The sequence below is a fragment of the Besnoitia besnoiti genome, chromosome II, assembly GCF_002563875.1.
Source record: "Besnoitia besnoiti strain Bb-Ger1 chromosome II, whole genome shotgun sequence".
In the NCBI taxonomy this organism is placed as follows: Eukaryota; Apicomplexa; class Conoidasida; order Eucoccidiorida; family Sarcocystidae; genus Besnoitia; species Besnoitia besnoiti.
In genome coordinates this window covers 2,475,300-2,495,853 of record NC_042357.1, presented here as the reverse complement: position 1 = coordinate 2,495,853, position 20,554 = coordinate 2,475,300, and the positions used below count along the sequence as shown (strand labels likewise).

The 20,554-nt window shown below is 53.4% G+C and overlaps 1 protein-coding gene across 1 annotated transcript in view; it reads right to left on the bottom strand.

The window, feature by feature from the left end:
- Window positions 1-20,554, bottom strand: part of BESB_037070 (dynein, axonemal, heavy chain 2 family protein) — a gene marked incomplete at both ends in the record, with an annotated part of 40,882 nt that overhangs the window by 15,444 nt on the left and 4,884 nt on the right. The window contains 34 exons of the mRNA XM_029362293.1: window positions 391-554; window positions 907-1,144; window positions 1,551-1,768; window positions 2,404-2,511; window positions 2,833-2,939; window positions 3,444-3,537; window positions 3,989-4,269; window positions 4,847-5,060; window positions 5,447-5,719; window positions 6,031-6,232; window positions 6,685-6,901; window positions 7,249-7,446; window positions 7,789-7,891; window positions 8,453-8,642; window positions 9,042-9,181; window positions 9,711-9,829; window positions 10,236-10,375; window positions 10,930-11,140; window positions 11,750-12,076; window positions 12,568-12,685; window positions 13,065-13,271; window positions 13,924-14,224; window positions 14,567-14,666; window positions 15,127-15,279; window positions 15,447-15,591; window positions 16,034-16,237; window positions 16,583-16,692; window positions 16,934-16,974; window positions 17,587-17,801; window positions 18,111-18,221; window positions 18,651-18,914; window positions 19,174-19,263; window positions 19,684-19,886; window positions 20,166-20,301. Coding sequence (XP_029221258.1) covers window positions 391-554; window positions 907-1,144; window positions 1,551-1,768; window positions 2,404-2,511; window positions 2,833-2,939; window positions 3,444-3,537; window positions 3,989-4,269; window positions 4,847-5,060; window positions 5,447-5,719; window positions 6,031-6,232; window positions 6,685-6,901; window positions 7,249-7,446; window positions 7,789-7,891; window positions 8,453-8,642; window positions 9,042-9,181; window positions 9,711-9,829; window positions 10,236-10,375; window positions 10,930-11,140; window positions 11,750-12,076; window positions 12,568-12,685; window positions 13,065-13,271; window positions 13,924-14,224; window positions 14,567-14,666; window positions 15,127-15,279; window positions 15,447-15,591; window positions 16,034-16,237; window positions 16,583-16,692; window positions 16,934-16,974; window positions 17,587-17,801; window positions 18,111-18,221; window positions 18,651-18,914; window positions 19,174-19,263; window positions 19,684-19,886; window positions 20,166-20,301 — 5,942 coding nt within the window. The remainder of the gene's footprint in view (window positions 1-390; window positions 555-906; window positions 1,145-1,550; window positions 1,769-2,403; window positions 2,512-2,832; window positions 2,940-3,443; window positions 3,538-3,988; window positions 4,270-4,846; window positions 5,061-5,446; window positions 5,720-6,030; window positions 6,233-6,684; window positions 6,902-7,248; window positions 7,447-7,788; window positions 7,892-8,452; window positions 8,643-9,041; window positions 9,182-9,710; window positions 9,830-10,235; window positions 10,376-10,929; window positions 11,141-11,749; window positions 12,077-12,567; window positions 12,686-13,064; window positions 13,272-13,923; window positions 14,225-14,566; window positions 14,667-15,126; window positions 15,280-15,446; window positions 15,592-16,033; window positions 16,238-16,582; window positions 16,693-16,933; window positions 16,975-17,586; window positions 17,802-18,110; window positions 18,222-18,650; window positions 18,915-19,173; window positions 19,264-19,683; window positions 19,887-20,165; window positions 20,302-20,554) is intronic.

Sequence of the window (20,554 nt, the reverse complement as noted above, 5' to 3'; positions counted from 1 at the left end):
CACGGGGAGTTGGAGACCCAACAGGCAGGCACTCAGCGGCCACGGGCGCTTCTCAAGACGACTCCCTTTCGCCTCGAACTAGCCTGACCTCTCGCGCTTCTAGGGAGGATTTTCTTTGAAGTGGTGTGTCGGCATTCTCTAACTACTCCCTGCGCCACCGCTTCGACAGGGATCTGGTTGGTGCGCAGTGTAGCGTCAGTTACCACTCGTCAGTTCGTTCGGTCTAACGTGTTTCGAGCGGCAATCGAGTGCCTCTCCGCGGTCCTCCCGAATAGGGAGGCCCAGTTGACTCCAGGCTTTGCGACGCGGCTCTAGACAGTGGCAGCTGCTAAAGCAGCCGGCGCAGGCGATTAGTGTGTCGAGGCTGGTGTGTGTGTCGGTCTGCGTTACCAGCAGCCATAGTCTGTGAGCTGCCGCAGGAGCTCGAGCGGCGGCTGCGAGCCGAACGTGTCTTTGCGAGGCATGTTCAGGTCGTCGATGAAGCAAACGAGTCTCTTGTTCCCTGGAGGCCCATATCTGTCTTTCACGCGCTTTTCGAGTTTGCCTTCGACAATCTAAACGAGACAGAGAGCACACGACGAGCACACGACGCTGAGGACGAGAAACTGAGATCTGCTGTGGATACGTTGTGTGCCGGTGATCCCTTTGCGGCCGTCGCCGCAGATCTCGGTAAACTCGCTCTCGACATTGATAATTGGCATGCTCTCGAGAATGTTCAAGACGTTCTGCGAGCGTCCAGCAGTGCACCAACCTATGTTTGTATATATGTTTACATTGACGCGAGGAATCATGGACGTTTCAAACTACTATTCGAGTTATCAAGCAGTCTCCTCCGTCAGGCTGCGCGCTAGGCAAAAGGTATGAATGCACATGTAGCGCTTGCGCGATGCGTCTAGAGTGTCTTACCTCTTGCGTTTTTCGTGAAGAGGTTTGCGCGGAGAAGTTGATGGTGAGTGTCATGTGCGTGCTTTCAGAGAGGCTGTGCAAGACGGTCGCAACGATCGACGCGGTCTTCCCGGTACCCGTCCGCCCTACACAGAGCGCGTGCTTCCGCCGCAGAATGAGGCCGTTCAACAAATGGCTGTTTCGCAGCACATCTACGGTGGGAACGAGAATCTTGTGAAACGGCGTCCCTTCCAGCGGCCTGAAAATAACGCGAGAGGAGCCGAGGTGTGGCTGGCGCCAATCAACGCCACATGCGCATCGCGGGTTACGCGCACAGCCGCAGAAAAAGCCCTGTCCAGACGAAAAACCGCTGCGGCATCGCCTGACCGGGATCTCGCGGAAGGATATATTCTTGCAGACTCACGAGTCTATTCCGGCACGCCGGTCCTGGGGAACGCCACTGGATCTCAGTGAAGGGACGAGATCGTTGATGGCTAAAGGCGCAAGCGTAGTTCCGCGTAGTCTTTCAAACCATGGACCTTTACCTGATAGCTACTACGGCTCAGACCCGCCAACCTAATGTAAAATAATATATATATATATATATACGTATATGCAGACATATACCTCGTGGATGATATGTAGTAGCTGCTGTAAGTGTGTACCTGTATTGGCTAGGCAGGCGATCCTCCCATAGTTTCCAGTCTTGCTTCTCGTAGTTGAGGAAATAGTCGTAGACCGTTTGTCCAGGTGGGAAAGAAGGTTCGATTTGCCGGATGCAGCGGTCCATCAGCGGTCGGCTCTCTGCGTCAACCGACGCTCCCAGCGACCAGATCACGGCAAACGCGAAGGTCTTCTCCATCATCGAATACAGCTTCTCCTCCTGAACGCACACCAATCGTAGCTAGGGCGTATATATATATATATATATATATATATATGATATATACGTCAGTATCCATACACTGTATAGGTTCCGAAAGCGGTGTTACGCACGAATTCGCGTAAGACCTTTCACACATGTACACCGGAGCCTGGCATAGAGGTGTATCATGTGGAGGTCTGCCGGTGAGTTCGTATCTGTGTGTATGTATGTATGTATGTATGTATGTATGTATGTATGTATGTATGTATGTATGTATGTATGTATGTATGTATGTATGTATGTATGTATGTATGTATGTATGTATGTATGTATGTATGTATGTATGTATGTATGTATGTATGTATGTATGTATGTATATCTGTGTGTATGTATGTATGTATGTATGTATGTATGTATGTATGTATGTATGTATGTATGTATGTATGTATGTATGTATGTATGTATGTATGTATGTATGTATGTATGTATATATATATATATATATATATATATATGCTTTCATGTGTGGACGCGCATATACTTCGGGTGCTTACGCGAAACTCCAGTATCTTCCTGTTTGTTCGTCCTCTGGCCACCACTGGAGATGACCTTTAGATGAACCGATGCAAATCCCTCGCCACAAAAATGCTCACTTGCAACTCGGGGCTTAGGCGCTCAGAAAAGATCTCGTACAGCTTGCAAAGCGACATCACCCCGTTCATGTCCGTAATTGGCACGAGCCCCGTGCACTCACGGCGGACCTGCGACGCACAGCCAACGCTGTACACGTTAAAAGCCATGATAGACAATCATAATAAATAATCTACATTTATATATGCATATATATACATATATATACGCTTGTAACTCAGCAGCATGTAAGTGTACATGTGCTCTTGCTCAAGGAAGCTTCGGTATGTTTGTGGTTTACGGGATGTACAAATACCCAGGAGCGAGCCGATTATCGCAGCGCTCCTTCTCCGATTTGCCTCTAGTCTGCAGCCCTCGAAAGTGACAGGGGCCTGCGGCCGCAGCGTTATACCCGGTTGCATGATTTCCCGTATTCGGGATTGGCACCTCACCTTCAGCACTTTTTCCAGGTACTTGCTAAACAAGTCTGCCACGAAACTCCTCAGCTCCGGCGTCTGATAGTGCTTCGCTAGCCAGCTTTGGACGTGAGGATTCCAGTCTGCGGGCGCTCACAGAGAGGAAAGTTAGCGGACGTGGATCTTTCTTTCCGCGCATATATGCTCCAAAACCCGGCGGCGTCTAGCACTCTGTCCAGCGTTGTCAAGTGTGTATGCTGAAACGTGTTCCGTGGCATCTGCGTCTGCCAAGACGTACAGGCTGAAAACGACCTAGATCTATATATATATATATATATCTAAATCTATATATATATATATCTATATCTATCTATATAGATATATCTATATAGCGCTATCCATATCTGTATCTAGATATCTATCTTTATAGATATCTATCTTTATAGATACCTGCGCATAGACAGCCGCAGAGGAAGTCCCTCCCGGCATCCGCAGTTGTGTAGGATCAGCAGTGCAGATCTCCTTTGGAGTTCGGATTTGGGAGCGCCTCCCGCGACTCAGGCACTCGTGTGTTCCGCAGCCCGTGTGAGATAGGAGCGCCGGAGTCGCAGCTGCCCGCTCTCGCGAGGATTCACAGACATGCATACCGAGGTCTCCGGGGTCCATGTAGACCATGCCGACACGGCTGACTGTCGCCGGCGATGCGGCGGAGAGGTTCTCAACCTCAAACAGCAACGAGACCTGAAACCACAACACACCACGCACACTCAGCAGAGGCATCGAGACTGAAGTACATGGGGTATAGGACCCTCATAGAGGCGTCAGTCCCGACCAGATGGAGGATTCGTCAAGCCACAGCAGCAGGGTGCAGGAGCGAAGTATATATATATATATATATATATGCATACATATGCGCAGCTGATGACGCAGCTGCAATGCGGCGAAGGGACTTCCTAGCTTGTCTGGAGATGTCCTTTTTTATGGCACATTATATGTTTACCCTAGGTGAAGTTAGCTGAGCACTGGAGCGCTGCTGGTTGCGTGCTGGCATGCGCGGGCACACGCAATCCCACGAGCGCGGCAAGGACATGTACGCAGGCGCGATGGGCGGTTGTAGGCTGATGTATGCGCGGCGCAGAAACATCCGCTGAGGTTTTTGCTGTGCGTCGCCGCGGTCTGTAGCCTCGCGCACCTGCGGTGGCATGGCGATGCAATCGCCGTTGATCAGCGTCAACGTTTTGTTGTCATCGAGCAGCGAGTTCATCGACTCGATCCACAGCGTGTCGACAGGCCCGTCCAGCACAATCCACTTGTGCGTCGGTCGCGAGTCTTGACAGGCGGCGCGCATGACCGCTGAGAGAATGCCGTCGACCCACTCCAGGCTCTGAATATTGAAGCTGCCGTAGAGCTCGTTCACATCTACGGACTTGGGGTTGATGACAAACGTGCGCACGGGTTCGAACCCCTGGTGGCCTGCCCACGGATGACGCAAAAAGGTGCAGAACTCTCGTTAAGCAAGCTCGGGCGGGTATTTACACGTCCTTACCTCTCTGCCAAAACGATGCAGAGAGATTACCGTAAACAGAAGAGGCGACCCGGGGCGGCGGGCGTTCCTCTCCGACGTGATGTGTCGCACTGCGTGAGATGCGAGGCATCCATACGGACCCCAGCGCGACGTCGTCTCTGTGCTATAGCAGCACTGCAGCGATCAGCACGTTCCTCTATTCAGAGGCGCGGGATATCTGATGTTTGGCAGTACGCATACACCGCCCTAGTCACGATCTCTCGTTGAATTAAAATATCTGTAGACGTCTCCAGCTCTTCCATCAAGAATATGCCAGTATCTAAACGTATGTATATATAACCATATATATACTTATATGGAGCGTGCTCAGGCATACTCTTAGGGGCGACGAATGCTTTGCGTACACCGCATCTGCTCAGCGTTCCACCGGTCACAGCGATCGATCCTCCATTTACTGAACGCTGGCGCTTCGCTGACGGCGACTCTCGGCTTCTGACCCTGTGTCGCGTTCGCGCCTCATCTCACCTTCTTCGCTCAAACGGCAGAGGGCCTTCTGCAGCATGGTCCAGGCCGTCGTCTTCCCTGTGAGGCTCTTTCCTACAAGCATGTTCCCGTGGCGCGTCTCCATCGTGAGAAACAGCTGCGTGGCCTTCGTGACAATGTGCTCGACGCGCTGCAATCCCGCGTCCTCCAGCGCCCACTCGAGGGCTTGCTTCAACACCGGATCCTGGCTCTGCAGCTGAGGAGCAGAAATAAGGGCAGAGAAGTCTGAGCGGCTGTGTCCACGGTGGCCGGGGCGAAGCGGGAATCTTGAAACCGTGCAATAGACGGATATGTCTAATTATGGGGACCCTGTTCAAACGCGTTTGGCTACGTAGTGCCTCGGATAGGCCAGCATATCCGAATACGTGCCTATCGTAATACGTTCGCACGCGCGTTTTCTCGCTTGCGTCGAGGTGAATACTAGCACAGAGGAAAGGCTGCAAAGACTATAGGTTCAATGTGAAAACTTTCCTTCTTCATTGCTGATGCAGTCCCGAGCAGTCTGCGGTGTAGGCGATTGCCCGCGTAAAACAATGCCTCCAACTTTAGTGTCCTGCTTTCGCGGTTCGTACGCTTTTTCACCTGCGAGATGTCGGTCTCTGGAAACAGGTCACGCATGAGCGCAGTAAAGAGCATCCCGTCGTCTGTGACCGTTTTCGAGGCGTTTAAGTCGATAATCGCGCGAATGAGGACTTCGTGTTCTGCTACCGCGCCGCCAGATCGGCGCACCTGGCCTGCGCGGCTCAGCACAGAGCGAATCGCGCGAAGGCCAAAGTCATAGTGGTCTTGCTTGCTCAGTTGCTGACTCATGAGCTGGTACAGCGTGATGATCTTCCTCGACAGCACGCGCGCGTCCTGAATGCAAACAAATGCTCACGCGACCGAGTAAAGCTCAGGCCGGAGTCCTCGAGCGCGGTTGAATTGGCACAAAGAAAGGCCAGGAGGCGGACGCGTGCAGGCTGGCCTGGCCGTAAACGTATAGAAAATGCGGTGTCGACATATATCTCTACATATATATATATATATATATATATAGGTATATATGCCTGATGCAGAGGCGCGCCCGAAAAACCTTGCACGGCTGCGTGCCCTGCAGCAACTGATAAGCGGATGCGTGTTCTTTAGGTTTCAAGGTGTCTTGTCCCATGCGCAGCCTCTGGTCTCACCTCGAAGCCTTCAGCCAAGAGCACGATTTCGCAGATCATTGCGAGATCGGGACTCATCATGGAGACAGGCCTGAAGAGGCTGGTCAGGTTGTCGGGGAGCTCTGTGCGCCCAGCGTAGCCCGGGTTCATCGTGATGAAAATGCCGCAGCACGGGTCGAGCCGCACGCGCTGGCCTTCAAAGAGGAATTTGAGATTCTGAGGACTCTCGCAGTGCGCAGGCACTTCGCTGCAAAACGAAGAGACAGCCAGCGGCAGCGGACGTCAGCGAAGGACGCGTTCCTGTCTCAGAGGGCATGGAGCGGCGCGAGAGCTGAATGTAGATGCTTCAGGATGAAGGAAAGCGTGGGTGCGAGATAAAGAAGGTCAGCTGAGTTGAGGAGACATGCATCCCGAAGACGAGGGAAAAAAAACCTCCACGGAAGCGAAGACACGTGAAAGGGTATCAGTGCAGTGCGCCGTTGGGACGTGAGCGGGTTTTCAAGGCCGATCGCGAAAGCTCCGAGAGCCGAGAGAGTGAGCACGTTTCCAAGACACAGAGGCCTACAAGCCCGCAGCCCCTCCTTCCACCAGCCTTCGCCCTGAGTCGACCTGAGGACCGGCGAGGCTTCACGCTGGTCTGGTGTCTGCGTATTTGCCAAGAGATCACGAGCTCACCGAAGCGCGTGTTGGATGACTGAGATCTGCTGCGCGACGACAGACAAGACCTCGATTTCGATGCGATTGAACTCGTCAAAGCACCCCCAGGTCCCCGATTGCGCGAGGCCGCTAAAGATCCGCCCCAGCGAGATGTAGTCCAGGGCATCTGAGCAGTTGAAGACGAGCACCAGCTTTGCGATGCTTTTACCCAGATCGCGCACAGTCTCTGTCTTGCCTGAACGCGCGCTCGAAGCCAGCAGAAAGCGGGAGAGTGAATACGGGCTACACCCACCACGCAGGCGCCACGACCGCGCTGCCAGCGGGCCTCTCCCTGTTGCTTTCCAGGCGTCAAAGAATCGAAGTGGATGCATTCCAGTCGGCTTGAAGGCTCGACGCTATGCGTCGAAGCCAGAGAACAACGCACTGGCAACTCTAACCACGACCTTCGACGCGCAATTGCCACAGAACGGAATACGAAGAGGCATCCTCATGCGGCGGCCGCGCCGCACACAAAGCCACCGAGACACTCCGACAACGTTAACTGACTGCTCGCGAGGAACAGATTTCTTTTTTCGAACGCACCAGTGCCTGCAGGGCCCTGTGGGCAGCCGCCGAGCTTCAAGTGCAGCGCCATCGTCAGCGTCATGTAGCATTTGTCGGTCAGTGGCGTGATCACGAGGCGCCCGTTGTTGCCCTGATACTCGTAGCCGTACGTAGTCACAGTCTCTGTCTGGAGCACTTGACAGCCCATGAAACCGAGGCCCTGCGACGCAGTTCCGTCTGCATGCAAAGGCGAAACCGTTCTACATTGCATCTGTCTGCAGGAGTCTCTTCAGCGGTTGCGAAAAGCACGGCCGTCACGCATATGCCTCTTTACTTGCGTACGTGCGCAAGTCTGTGCATGCGATGGCGCATCAAAGGAAATGGCGACGTACCGCTGGAAGAGCGTTCATGTTTGTATGTGGCACGTATGAGACAGCCTGTGTCTTCTGTTGCTAGCCTGTTGCCCCGTCGCGCATCAGCGCCTCATCCATCGCGTGTCACACGAGGTGTTTTTGCCGTAAGGTGTAGTGCGCTGCGGATGGAGGGACAGCAACTGGAGCCAGATGCCTGCACGCTCACTGCCTTGTCTGTCGTCTATGGAGTCTTCGCGGAGCTCAAATCGCAACTGAGACTTCCAAGCGAAACAATTGTCACTTTCGCAGCGCATTTGAATTAGCCTCTCCTGAACGCAAAGCCGAGCAATGGGAGCATTCTGGCGTACGCCGAATACTGACTTTCCTCGCAGAATACCGTTTGCTCAGGGTAGGGCTCACAAACATCGCGCTTTCCAGGGCTGATAGATGGCTGTATCAAGCATGCGCCCTCATGAGTGAGAAGTGGCATAACCAAAGTTTTGTCTGTTGTGTAGGCAGTGTCCGTTTTGCCGGTAGTGAGACATATCAGCCCACGTGGCTATCCACAGACTGCATAGCCTCAGGGGGAGTTCCTACACGCGCCTCCGCAGCATATTACGCATGTGCGAGAAGACAACAGTCGCTTCAGTTGGCCCGAAGCTGCGGATACAGAGGCTTGTTGCCACAAGGTGAGGGAGATATTCTGGACGCTTCCCTCCAGAAGCAGTGGACATCGTAAAGTATGGGTCGGCGTTCAAGCAAGAGAGACCTCCCTCTTCAAGAAAGACCTCGACGTGATTGACGGTGCGGATGGCTTATCAGTCACAAGGTATTCGCGGTTGTAAGAGACAATCCTCTTCGGAACTTCAGCCGTGGGTGATTCTCCGTACTTGGACATCTCTCGCATGGACCTCGATTGTAATGAGCGCGACGAGTTTGGCCTGCTCCATTGGAGTCACCGACTGACGAACTAAGTCGATCAGCTTCGTGAGGTAGCGACACTGTTGTTTCTTCAGCTGCTTCAACGCGTTCTTGCTTCCCTTGGCCACCTTGCGTAGCGCGGTCTCTGTGTCTGTCGTCCTGAAATTCATGCGGCACGCAGCGAGTTTGAGTTCGACGCGAAGCGTTCGTCTCGGGGCGGCAGGCGGATGACGCTTCTCGCTTCCCCTGGGCTCCTGCTCGACGGCGCCAGCTTCCTCAGGCAGCCCGGGCTCTACAGCCTCTCGTATCCTACGACGTCTCAGCGTGCTGCTGCATATATATATATATCTACGTATAACGTATGCATATATATATATACATCTGCGGATAGCGTGTATACTCACAGTTTCATGTATACATTTTTGTTTACGGGCGTGTGCAAGCGGCCACACAGCGATGCCAGTGGATAGGTCAATACAGAGTTGGATATCTCGCGGTGCTTCGGTCAGGTGCAGGCGGCTGGTGTTTTGCAGAGTGGGTAAGAGCCGCATGCGATACCACGCGATCTGGCTGGAGGTGATGGTGAGCTGGCCGCAGCTTTCCTTGAGCCATCTCTCTTTCTTAGTCCCTTTCGCCAAGTTCGCCTGGTGCGTGGCGAGGAGCTGCCGCTTCAGCGTCTCGCGCATGCTCTTCTCGACCTGAATAAATACATCTGCGATAACTCCAAACAGATGTGGTCACAGCGCGCGTCCCGATACCCCTCTCTCGTGACCCCTTTGTATTTTCTTTGCTTCATCCAGGGGTCGACTCCGCCTAGGCACGCGCTCTCTCGCACTGGGTCCAAGGACTCAGGCGGCTGAAGCCGACGGCTTGGGCCAGTCTCCCGTCGGGGTTCTAGCTCGAGCCACGAGCAGTCGGTATTCAGGTGTCTGACGTGGTGCGAAAACAAATTCGTTCCTCTTTAAGTGAGCTGCAACTCTGTGTTTCTTGCTCCCCTGTCTCGCAGATAGCGCTTAGGTGTTTCTAAATCCTTGACGAGAATCCCAGTAGCTACAACGCCGCCGCCGAAAAGAGATCCGGGACGATTACGCTTGTAATCGTCGGCTTGTGCTTCTGCAAGCCACATCGACGTTGCGGGTCTCTGCTGGGTGTAAGGGCTTTTCGTGAAGTCCTGGTGGGAATTGCCTGATAGATTTGAGAGGATCCAGGAGGTGGACGCGATCGGACCTTGCCTAGCCAGCACTCGACAGGGCCTTCGAGAACGACATGCTTGGGCTGGAACTTCACTTTTTCGCCGTCTTGTCCAATCAGGCCCTCCGCGTCCCACGTCTTGTTCTGGCGCTTTCCTGAGCGCCAGCGAATGCCTCAAGCCCCTAGGACTCCTCCGTGTTTTATTCCATCTATGAATGTGCAGAGACGGCACCTATGCGCACTCTTACAGTCCCCATGAGAAGCTCTGTTGGAAAATATAAACCTACATTCAGTTTGTTGCGACGTTGGCCTACTCGCTTGAGCGCGTGTGCATGACTGCACGCACGTCGACTCTCAAGGTATACAGGCACCTCAGCTGCCTAGCTACGTGCCTCAAAACATATAACGTAGATGGCATCTTTTCAGGCCGTACTCGAGTACGCGTGCAGGTGCATGTATGCGTAAAAGTTTAACGAGCAGAACATATGTGTGCGTGGGTGTGGAAGGTAAAGAAGGAGCTCCGCACAAAGCACATGCAGGCCGGAGCGACAAGGAGCCTACCGGGGGGAAGGAGGTCGAGCAGCTTGGTACCCTCGAAGAGTTTCTTTATGTGTTTTTGAATGTGATCTGGTTCTTTCGAGTGACCGAGTATCTCCAGCAGATCGCTGTTAGATAGAAAGTAAAACCTCGGGAATTCCTGCCTGCACAGAGAAGCAACGCGCAGAGAACGTGGAATTCCACATGCGCAGAGGCAGAAAGTGTAGCCTCGTCCGCTCAGGCTTTCTTCGACTCTTTTGTAGTTGGACTGCAAGGACCGGGTTTCCGCGCACTGCAGGCGTCACTCTTAGACTGCGTGATCGTACACGTGCAGATAGACGTCTGTGTGCAAAGTACACCTGATGCGGTCCTCTACACTCCACGGTTTCCTCGTTCAGCCTACCAGTTCGAGCGGAAGGCGTCTACCTAGTAACAACACTTTTCGCTGTCGCTTCAGGAGCGTCACCGCATAGGCTGCCTCCTGCAAGCTGCTACTCAGCGCTACTATGCCTCTCGCTTCCGTTTTAACAGCGCCGTTGATCGAAATATCTGTTCGAGGCACCCCCTCAGCTTACCCTCCCTGAGTGTATGACTGGCGCGCATTTTCGTACAATGCCTTAGCCAGTGCGCGAGGATTCAGACCGCCCTTCACATAGTCTGGTAGGACGTCGCGCTTCCTTTTCCCTTTCGTGTTAGGCATCAGCGTTAGCAGCGGTACCTTTTCTCCTCGAGGTAGTCATCAAGAGACTTCTGCAGGCGCTCCAGCGTCTCGTTCATCTCGATGAGTTCGCGCAGCACGCCAGGAAGCGCGCACGTTCGCAGGACGTTCGAGTCTGCTCGGACGCGCGAGAGCAGCGCCACGAAGGCCACATGCACGCTGTCGAATTGCTCCGCCTCTTGAGCAAGCATCTGGCGAATATCGTCCGACCCTAAGTGCACAGACAGCCAGTTCAAGAGGACAACAAACAAAAACCGGAGATGCGCGAAGCCAGGTGTGTGTCTGCAGTGACAGGTGGGGACGGGGGCGGGGCGCGGGGCAAGGATGAAGGTGTCTTGAGTCTCACTGTATATATATATATATATACACATATGTGCGAATGTTGGTGCGCAGGTGATCACAATTTGTGTGCGTGTGTAGGCTCACGTCTTGCGCATGCGCAGCAACCATCGAGATGCAGAGGGAACGCGTCTGCGTCCAGTTCGTTTCTCCTGGTTTCTCACGTTCAAGTGTTTCTGTCGTGTTTTGTTCCGAAAGCAGCTTCACACAGAAACGCGGGACGCGCTTACACGGGCAAATTGTGTCCACAGGGGTAGTGGCGTACACACACGACTCACGAGGAGTACTCCTTCGCTGTACCTCTCTCAGAAATTGCATTGCGCGCCGCTGTTCACGATCGTTCAGCCCGCCCGCTCCGTGTGTGTTTCTCTAAACGTGCGGTACGCCCTTCCCTGCAGAGGTCTCAGCTGAGGACGCAAGTTCACTGAAGACATGCGCGAATCAGGAAGGTTCCACAAATCCTGCACTACCTGCGGCTTACCTCTGAAGACATTTTCAAGGTACAGCCACTGCTTCTGCACTTGGAGGATGGTCTCAATCACTTCCGAGACGTGCGCGAGGGTCTTCTCCCAGTGCTCGACTTCCTCCTTGAAGGGCAAGTGATACTGATTGGACTTCATCACGCTGAGCGTGAGGATGTTCTCCTCAAGGATGTTGAACAGCTCCTCATTTCCCTTCAACTTGAGTAGCGTCTCCTTGTGCGCGCCGACGTCGAGGCGCATGTTTGCCCACGTCGAGGCAATTTCCTGCAAAGCAGACTCAATCTTGTACTCTTTGCGCGCTTCGTCCGCCAGACGCCCAATCAAGTCTGAAACAATCACATCGCACCAGCCATCGAGCCACGCTGGGAGAGTGACAAGTGAAGTCAAAAGTCCCAGATACTTGGCAGCCGCGGCGTAGATGATTGGCGTCTCGTCAGGCTGCGGCTCCACCCCGCATGCGACAATCCGTCTTATAAGGTATGTCTCTTTTCGAGAGACAGATGCTGCTCCGGTCTCGGTGAGCTAGCTTGTCTGAAGGCGTCTACGTCATTCCACGCAGTCTGTCGCTGCCGCAGACAAGCTCGTATGCAGAGACGGAGACTAGTGCATACACGATTCGATCTACGATCCGATTAGGGATCTCCAGCCACAGCTGCAGAGGTTGCGATATATGTGGATAGACGGGCGCATCGGTAGCCAGAGCAATGGATTTGCCTCCTTCTGTAGACGGCAAGCCCAGCTGACTGGGAGGAGAGCAGAGAGACACAGACCAAGTTTTCGGACAAAGAGGAGTTGAAATGCGTCTCGTACTTCTCACCTGCGCGGCGGATCAAATCCAACTGCACAACGGCGTTGAGAGTAAAGTCGCTGGACTGAGGATCGAAGGGCTCAGCGACCTCCTTCTTGATCCGAGCCCAGTGTCTCTCGCGAAGAGCCTGGCGACATCCGGAGGCACGCATGTACAATTCAAAGAAAGGCGTATAGGTTGGAGGGTAAAGGACGCCATGCCTCTGCAGTTTGTGCGTCACACACACGACGCATTCGGCTTTCTTGGGATATTCCTCCCACCTCCGTCGCACTCGCTTCGTTGAGTCTCATGTAGTCTTATTCGCGAGAGACGCATGCGTTTGTTTGTGAGAGCTTCCGTTGTTCGTGGCCTCTGTGGATAGAGGCTTCGTGTCGAGCTGCGCGCCTACGCCGCCGTGGACACCACGCCTGCGCAGAGGGCGTCCTTGCTCGGCTCGCACTGCAGCAGCGACGTCTGCGCACTTTCTCTTCCGTTTCAAGGTGTACGCTCCACGAGAACTCTCTCACCGGGCTACGCAGATTGCTGACGAGCGGCAGCCCTTTTCGGAACTGGTCGATTTCTCGTTGGCACTTGCGCCAGACCGGCCAGGTTCGAATCTCCTCCATCTTCGTCAAGCGGCTCTGGAAGGCGTCGGCCGTTCTGTCGAGCTCCGTCGTGCTCAGCGCGCAGAGCGCCTGCGTCTGGATGGCGCTCCACTCCGCATTCCATTCTTCCTTGTAGAGGCAACCAGCCAGGCACACGCATCGCAGGCATCGCAGCCGCGAACGCACGTGTGGCGGGATGCGCGTTGGAAAACAGTAGTCGCTCGCATGTGACGGGTGGTCAAAATGCAGTTGGCTAAGGTTCAGCGTCAATGTGGCAAAGCATACATTTTCGTATGCATTAGAAGTGTACGTCATCTGGCATTATTACGTCATCTAACTGAATAATTGTCTTTCTACGCATGATTGAGCAAACTCTCCGCTCGCCGCAGAACAGGGGATTTTGCTCGCCTGGGCGATTGGCTGCATCCGTGCGCATTCGAGTGTACTCTCAGCGAGGGACGGACTGGTTACAGATCCGCAGACGTTTAACATGCCTACATATATAAACATATACATATATATGTGTAATCGGTAGGTAGCTTAACGTATATATCCGCGTACCTAACCACCCTTATGCATGTACACATACAGAGAGAGGAAAGGGTCTTCCACGCTTACACGTTTAGCCTGCTGCAGTCGCACAGGCGGGCACCTATTTCTCGGTCTTACAGGCTGTTCGGTGCCCTTTTACTCCACTGTGGATGTTTTCCCATTCATCTTGCGCATATGAGTGCGTGTGCGAGTTTGTCTGGCCGTGGTGGTGTGTGAACGTATCGCTTACAACCAACGTCCAGATCTCCGTGAGCATCTGGAAGTCGCCCTCCATTTTTGCGAGCTCAGAGAACTGCACGCATTCGATTTGGAAGAAGGCGAGTTTGGGTTTCAGCTGGGTTTCGCTCTCGCGGAGCTTCTCAACTTCGGCGCGAAAGAGCGCGATGGTGTGGAAGGCAACGTGGGGGGCGTAGTTGAACGCGAGGCCGTCGAATGGCGCGGACGCCTGGAACTTCTTCAACAGGTCCGCAGCTTGCCGCTCGATTCCGTGCATAAGCCTCTCCATGTCTGCCGACATGGCCTTCTTCGTTCTAAATGTAGAGGCGGCAGGGCGGAGGAAGCACACACAAGAAGGCGAGGAGGATCGATGTGACAACGAAACCAGAAGAAGGAGAGAGCAAAGCAAGAGCGGAGCGCTTCAAGAGGGCAGACGCCGAAAACGGGGGGGGGGAGGGGGGGACGGTGTCACATGATTGGAGTTTCCTGCAAGTGCTGCGGCAGGCGAGAGGACATGGTAGCTCGGCTTCGCTCTCGCCTTCCTGCATCCGCGAGGCACGATGGAGGCAGATGGAGACATCGAGGATGCAAAAAAGCAGCGCAGGGCGCGCGGTCCGCTGCCCAGTTTGCGGTGAAGGGCCGCGACAACGACTTACTTGCTCAGCATGGCCTCTGTTTCCTCCAGCATCGCCTCGAATTCCTCCGCTCTGCGCCTCAGCGACTGCAGCTGAGCTTCCTCGTGCTCGGGAATTTGCACTGAGAAACCAGAGGAGACACCCAATTGTCCGGTCAACGCGCAGGTTCGGACAAGACACAGGGCTAGAGAGAGAGCCGGCACGTGGATGGCTCAGGAAACGATGCAAGTCTGCGCGTGGAAGCAGCGCGTGAGGGCGGACATTGCTACACAGGCAGCGGAAAGCGAAAGAAGGCATAGGGCTTTAGCCGCCAGCCGGAGGCACCTAACAGTGACAAGTGAGGCGCCAGCACGCCTAGGGCATGGAGCGACGCCAAGGCAGACTCTCTCGCGAGACTCCTTTGAGATGATCGAACCTGCTCTTGCAGACTTGGACAACGCGAATGCTCCGCATTCTGCGGCACAGATCTCACTGCGAAGCGGAACTGCGCAGGCGCTTGTAACTCGTCCACCCGGCGTTAGAGGGTGTGGGCATGCAAAGAAATGCGTGGCCGTGGAGCGCGTTTAGGGTTTAGGTTTTACCTCCAAGTTCGAAGAGCTTCGCAAACTGCTCGTCGATCGGGCGTATGCGCTCCTCGAGGTAGGGGACGTCTCCTTTGCATTTGTGCCAAAGATGCAGTTTCTCGCGAATCTCCTCTGTCGTCTGTGGAACCTTCCGCAGACTCTCCGCGTTCGCTGCACAAGTCGAGCCGGGTCTCAGCGTATTTCACCCGGTGAGGTCAAGCAAGGTCTATCGCACGCCTCTCGCACGGCCTCGAAAACAGAGGCGCGCACTCGCAGGGTAGCTGAAAGGAGCACGCACTCCGGTTTAGCTGTTTTTGCTTTTGTCTTCGCAGTCTCACTTTGGAAGTAGTCGAGCAGGTTTTCGACTGCCCGGGTGGCGTTTCGATGCAGGTAGGCCTCGAGCTGCACCAGCCACTGCTGGCAGTGATTCGTCAGCGCCTGCTTCAGAATCGTGAAGTCGCCCTCGATAAAACAGATTGTGATCTGAAGAGAGAGTGGGAGAGTAGAAAAAACTTCCACGCTTATATAGGTGTCTTTATGTCTTCAGAATGGAAATGCATACGCCAATCGCGTCTATGAGACCCACGGCTCAGACTGTCCTCGAGGCGCGAGGAGGGCGAAGCAACAACACCCAGGAGTTCAATAAATTTCTGCTCTGCCTGGTGGCCTGTGAGCACTTCTTAGTTCCAATGCCAAAAACGCCTGCAGCTGCCGTGACAGGAGACCAGAGAATCCTGCTCTAAAAGAATTCGACTGCGCTGCCACCAACTCCATTCGAGGATACGCGAGCATCTGTATGAGTATGTAGATGTATATGACTTTGTAATTGGAGGGTACAATCGAGACTCGCTTTCGGTGTGGGGTGTGGCCTTTTCAAGCACCAGCAGTGGAGTGAGTCTGCCTGCTCGACAGAGCTTGGAGTTACTTTGAATTCTTCTTGCTGAATGTCTGCCTGGAGTTCCTTGTATCTCTGGATATTCGTGCAGATGACCGGCAGAGGGCGTTCCGTTCGCGCGTATTTGCGAATAATCTCCTCTCTGTTCTGCGAGACAATCGGTTGGTAGTTGTTCCGCCACCACTTGAGGCGCTCTTGCAGCTTCGACGCGCAGTTCGCCAAGCCCTTCATGATCTGCGCAAGCGACAAAATCAGGTCTCGCATGCGGACGCCAAGGTGTCGCTCAGCAGGCGTTGAACTTTCACGATTGCAACAGTGCCGCTGACTGGCTTAACGCCGGCTTCTATTTATATTTATGTATATGCATGTTGGTTTGTTGTTTGGCTAGGGCCTATCGCGAGCATTTCTATGTGTGTTATGCAAAGAGGCGGATGCGTAGAGAGACTGTCGGATTCCGTGAATACACGCGGAGAGCGGGGGGCGTCGATCGAGAGGCAATGAGGAATTTAGCTGTATGTAGGCGTGTCACGGAGCATGCTTAAAATCGGCTCCGCCGATGTTCGTTTTCGAGAATCCGACCTGAATGACTATGCGCACGCAGTCGTCGTCTTTGGAAACCATTTCGTAGAACGTCGATGGCAACTTCTTGTCATCGGCCTTCGCCTCCTCTCCATCTCCTAATTGGCTCTCTGCATAAGGAAACGGGCAACAGCCAACCAAGTCCCACCCGCCTATGCAGCATCTTTGTCAGTTCGTGTTGTAGAGTGTGCAGAGAGATCAAGACGAAAATATCGTTCGCGGCTCCCGAGAGTCAAGATGCGTGTTTTGACTTTTGCTTAAATGCATGTCGCTGACAGGCTTCGTTAAACGCACATGAGTCCCTTCAGGTGCCGTATCGCTGACGCCTCGCTAGGCGTCAGTGGCGCATACCTGATTCGATTTTATCTGAGTCCGACGCGTCCTTAATCTCGCTGAGCGAGCGGTCGAAGCCACGCCAAATAATTCGCAAACGCAGAGACAACAAACATATTGACAGAGAATATGCGTGTTTCAAAGAGTAGTGTCTTTGCGTGGAAGCCGCATCCCGCGGTTGCATGCGCCTGTCACGTGTGAGAACAAGAGCACCGGTGTCCAGCTGGCCGTGAGAAAATACGGAGACAGTTTGAGTATGTGCACACGTAAGTGATAATTCAGTAAATTAGCACTGTTTTTCTTGTACACATTTTCATGCCAGAGCTCGTACAGGAGCCATAAACAGTTTTCCGAGGGTATTCACTCACGAAGCCATGTTTCCTTGAACTCCTGTATTTTTTCTGTTGAAGCACCGCAAGGCGTCTGCCCAGCCGTTGGCTGTCAGCTCCAGTGGTTGCGTCCCTTCCGTTCATTTCCTCTAACGAGTACAGGCACCTCTCAAATGACAGGTTCCCACTTCCACGTGACGCCTACAGATATGCTTCACAGTGCAATGAGGTAACGCTCTTCTATGCGCATATATCAACCCCCGACTACATATATATGTCCATATATATCTATATCTATAAATATATGTATCTGATTGCGTGCTGCGGCGGTGGTTCCGGTACTTGAGCGTTTGAAGGTGCTCCCTGAGCCGCGGGACGACTTGCAGCGTGAGGCACAAGTCTTTGCAGACGGTTTGTAGGAGCTCCTTCAGATCCGCCATCGAGGGTTTGAAGTCCATGCGGTTCTGGCTGTCGAGAACCGCATGCACTTTGAACAGCGGCACAACGTCAAGCGTGCTTGTCTTGCCGCCTGCGGGGTTGAGGACTTTCGAAAGATCCTGCACGCCCCCGAAGCAGGAAAAAAGCGTCGGATAAGAACTCTAAATGCTGTCACATCACGAACGACAGGCAGGCGGTCATGCGCATGCATGGTTCGGAGAGGCTCGCGCGACGCCAGGCGAGCTACGACGCAACACAGCGAAAAAAACAGAGTTAACCGGCAGAACGTGCTGGTTTAGCGAGAAGCCGACGAAGTGTTTCAATGCAGGTTGTTTGAAGTCGGGTGGCGCGATACGTTTCATGCTTCTTCCGACTGTGTTGCTTCTTTCGCAAATCTGTCGCGCTGAGGGGGGGAATGTGGCGTGTACCTGTAGAGAGGTACGGACAGCTTTTTTCAGCGCGTCGCCCACGCGCTTATCGACTTTCTCTACGTAGCACTTCCACTCTCTCTGGATCTCGAAAGGATGTTCCTCGAACAGCTGCAACGCAGATGCAGGCCGCAACCCGAGGCACTCAAGCTAGTGTCACGCGCTAGTGTCTCTCTTCAGGACGAAGAGGTTGCAGGAGCCGGCAAACACTTAGTTATATTCTATCTCTCTCTAAAGTCCTCCAGGCACTATAGTCATCTTCGTGTATACATATATATACATATATATATATATATATATATATATATATATATATATATATATATATATATATATATATATATGCACGCTGTTTATATACGAATACTTGTAATTGGAAGGACAGATATTTTCATCGAACTTTGTGTATGCGTACGCATGAAAAAGAGTGAGATACATGTGTACGTATATATCGCGGCTAAGATGCACTTGGATATGCTGGTGGGTGTAAGTAAGTATCAATGGCGAGCGCTTTGCTTTACACCTCCAGGAATGACGCACGCGATGAGAGTCCTGCAGAATATCCGTGATCGCTTTGTGGGCTTGTGAGAGGTAATCCTCGATTTCTCGTTTCTTCGTCGCCTGCTCGTGCCGAAATTCTTCATCGGCGTAGATTTTTCGTCGGTCAATGGAGATGAAGTGTAGCTCGGAAATGGCTTTGCAGTGCGCCAAAATCGTCTGGTGATTCGTTTGAAATCGGCGAACGAAGCCGTAGACAATTTGACACTCTCGCAACGTGTCTCGAACGAAAAACTCCTTTATTCCCTGTTGACACAACGGCAGCAAAGGCATTGCGGATGCGCGTTGCAAGGCTCTTCGTGGGTCTGCAGTCCACATCTCCGTGGAAGCACAACAAATTTACTCTTCTAACCAGGGCGCTAGACAGTGGATTTATTCGTTTTCGTGTGCAGATAAATACTTGCAGATGTACGTCCCTACAGAGAAAAGTCCACTGTGACGACAGCTTCTGGAGCTTTGAGCCGAGTGGCAGCGCAGCGCTGCGCGGATGTACGGTGTCCCTTACTTTCGAGTTCCACGTCAATTTCTGAATGCCAGGAGCGATTCGTTTGTCCAAAGTGTGGATGTGCTGCTGAAAGAGTCTGCGCTCATCGGGCTGCGAGCACAGAGGGAAGAGATGCCTATTCTTCGCATTCGGCGGTTACACCAAATCGCCGCTTCTGAAAACCGTCCTTGCTGCGTTCATCCAAGTACGCTGGCGCGCACTGTATGTAGATGATCAAAGCAAGTAGAGTTTAATGCAGAACGCCGCCGGCAGATTCCGATGTGGAGGCCGGCGGAGGGCTGAACAGGCATACGCGCAGTTCCAATGAGGTTTTCATGCGCATAAACAGTACCAGAGGCGAGATACCTCTCTATATTCAGCTAGGTCAAGGCGACGGGAGCAGCGCGAACGTGCGAAAGGCGAGAGACGTGGCGACGCGGCGCACAGTGACTACCCAGATTCTCAAAGAGCGCCATGCTGAGTAGTTTTGATGTGTGCAGGCTAGAGCGGCTTCCAGGTAAGCCGACTCACAGCAATAGTGTCTAGGATGAGGTTGTACTCTCTAACGACGCGGGCGACATGCTCGCGCAGCGCAATTAGCTTATCGCGGTGTCTGAGCATTTCGTGTGCAGCGTAAGGCAGGTTGATGCCCTGGTTGTGCATCTTTTGCCAAAAGTAGGCCTCCTGGAGGTTTTTTATCAAGGTCTTGTCGAAGTTGCTCTCGAGCTGTCCGCCTGAGGCAGTAACGCATCCCCTGCAGTGACTGCAATAAAGCCCGTTCAGCCTCGACGCAGGGTCCGCTGCGAGCCTTGTCTGCACCTAGTCAGGAGGCGGATAGTGTCTTTTAGCAGATCTAAGAGACGCGTTCAATCTGCTAGAGCGAGAGGCCAGCGCCGCAGTCTCACAGCATTCGCGTCACACGCAAACTGTGTCTTTTGAAGAATGCCTAGGGGCTGTGGGAGCTGCTCCTCGCGTGGTTCCCACTCCTTTGAAGACTCGCCTGCGTTTCTCACCTCTGCCTCTCGTAAGAATGTTGGCGTCTGTGCGGACGAGCAACGGTCTTTCAAGTCGTTTGGTCAGTGCAGCACTGCCTCCGTCGAGGCCACTCAGCTCTTGACACCATTCTTCGAAGGATTGTTCGACGAAAAACTGCACGCAAGGAACTCGCGTAGAGACACGCGTTTCTGGCGCCAACTAAACTCCGGGACAAACCGGTTTAAGAGTTGCAAGAGAGGCACAGGCCAAGATCGACCAGCCTAGGTAGTGATGCCTGGCTGCTGCGGGTGACCGCATCAGGCAGTGCGTCACTGTGCATGCACCGGATCTGTGGAGGACCTGGCTAAGGCACACCACGTATGCCTCTCTGCACAGCGTATATATGCATAAAGAGAGCAACTCGTCA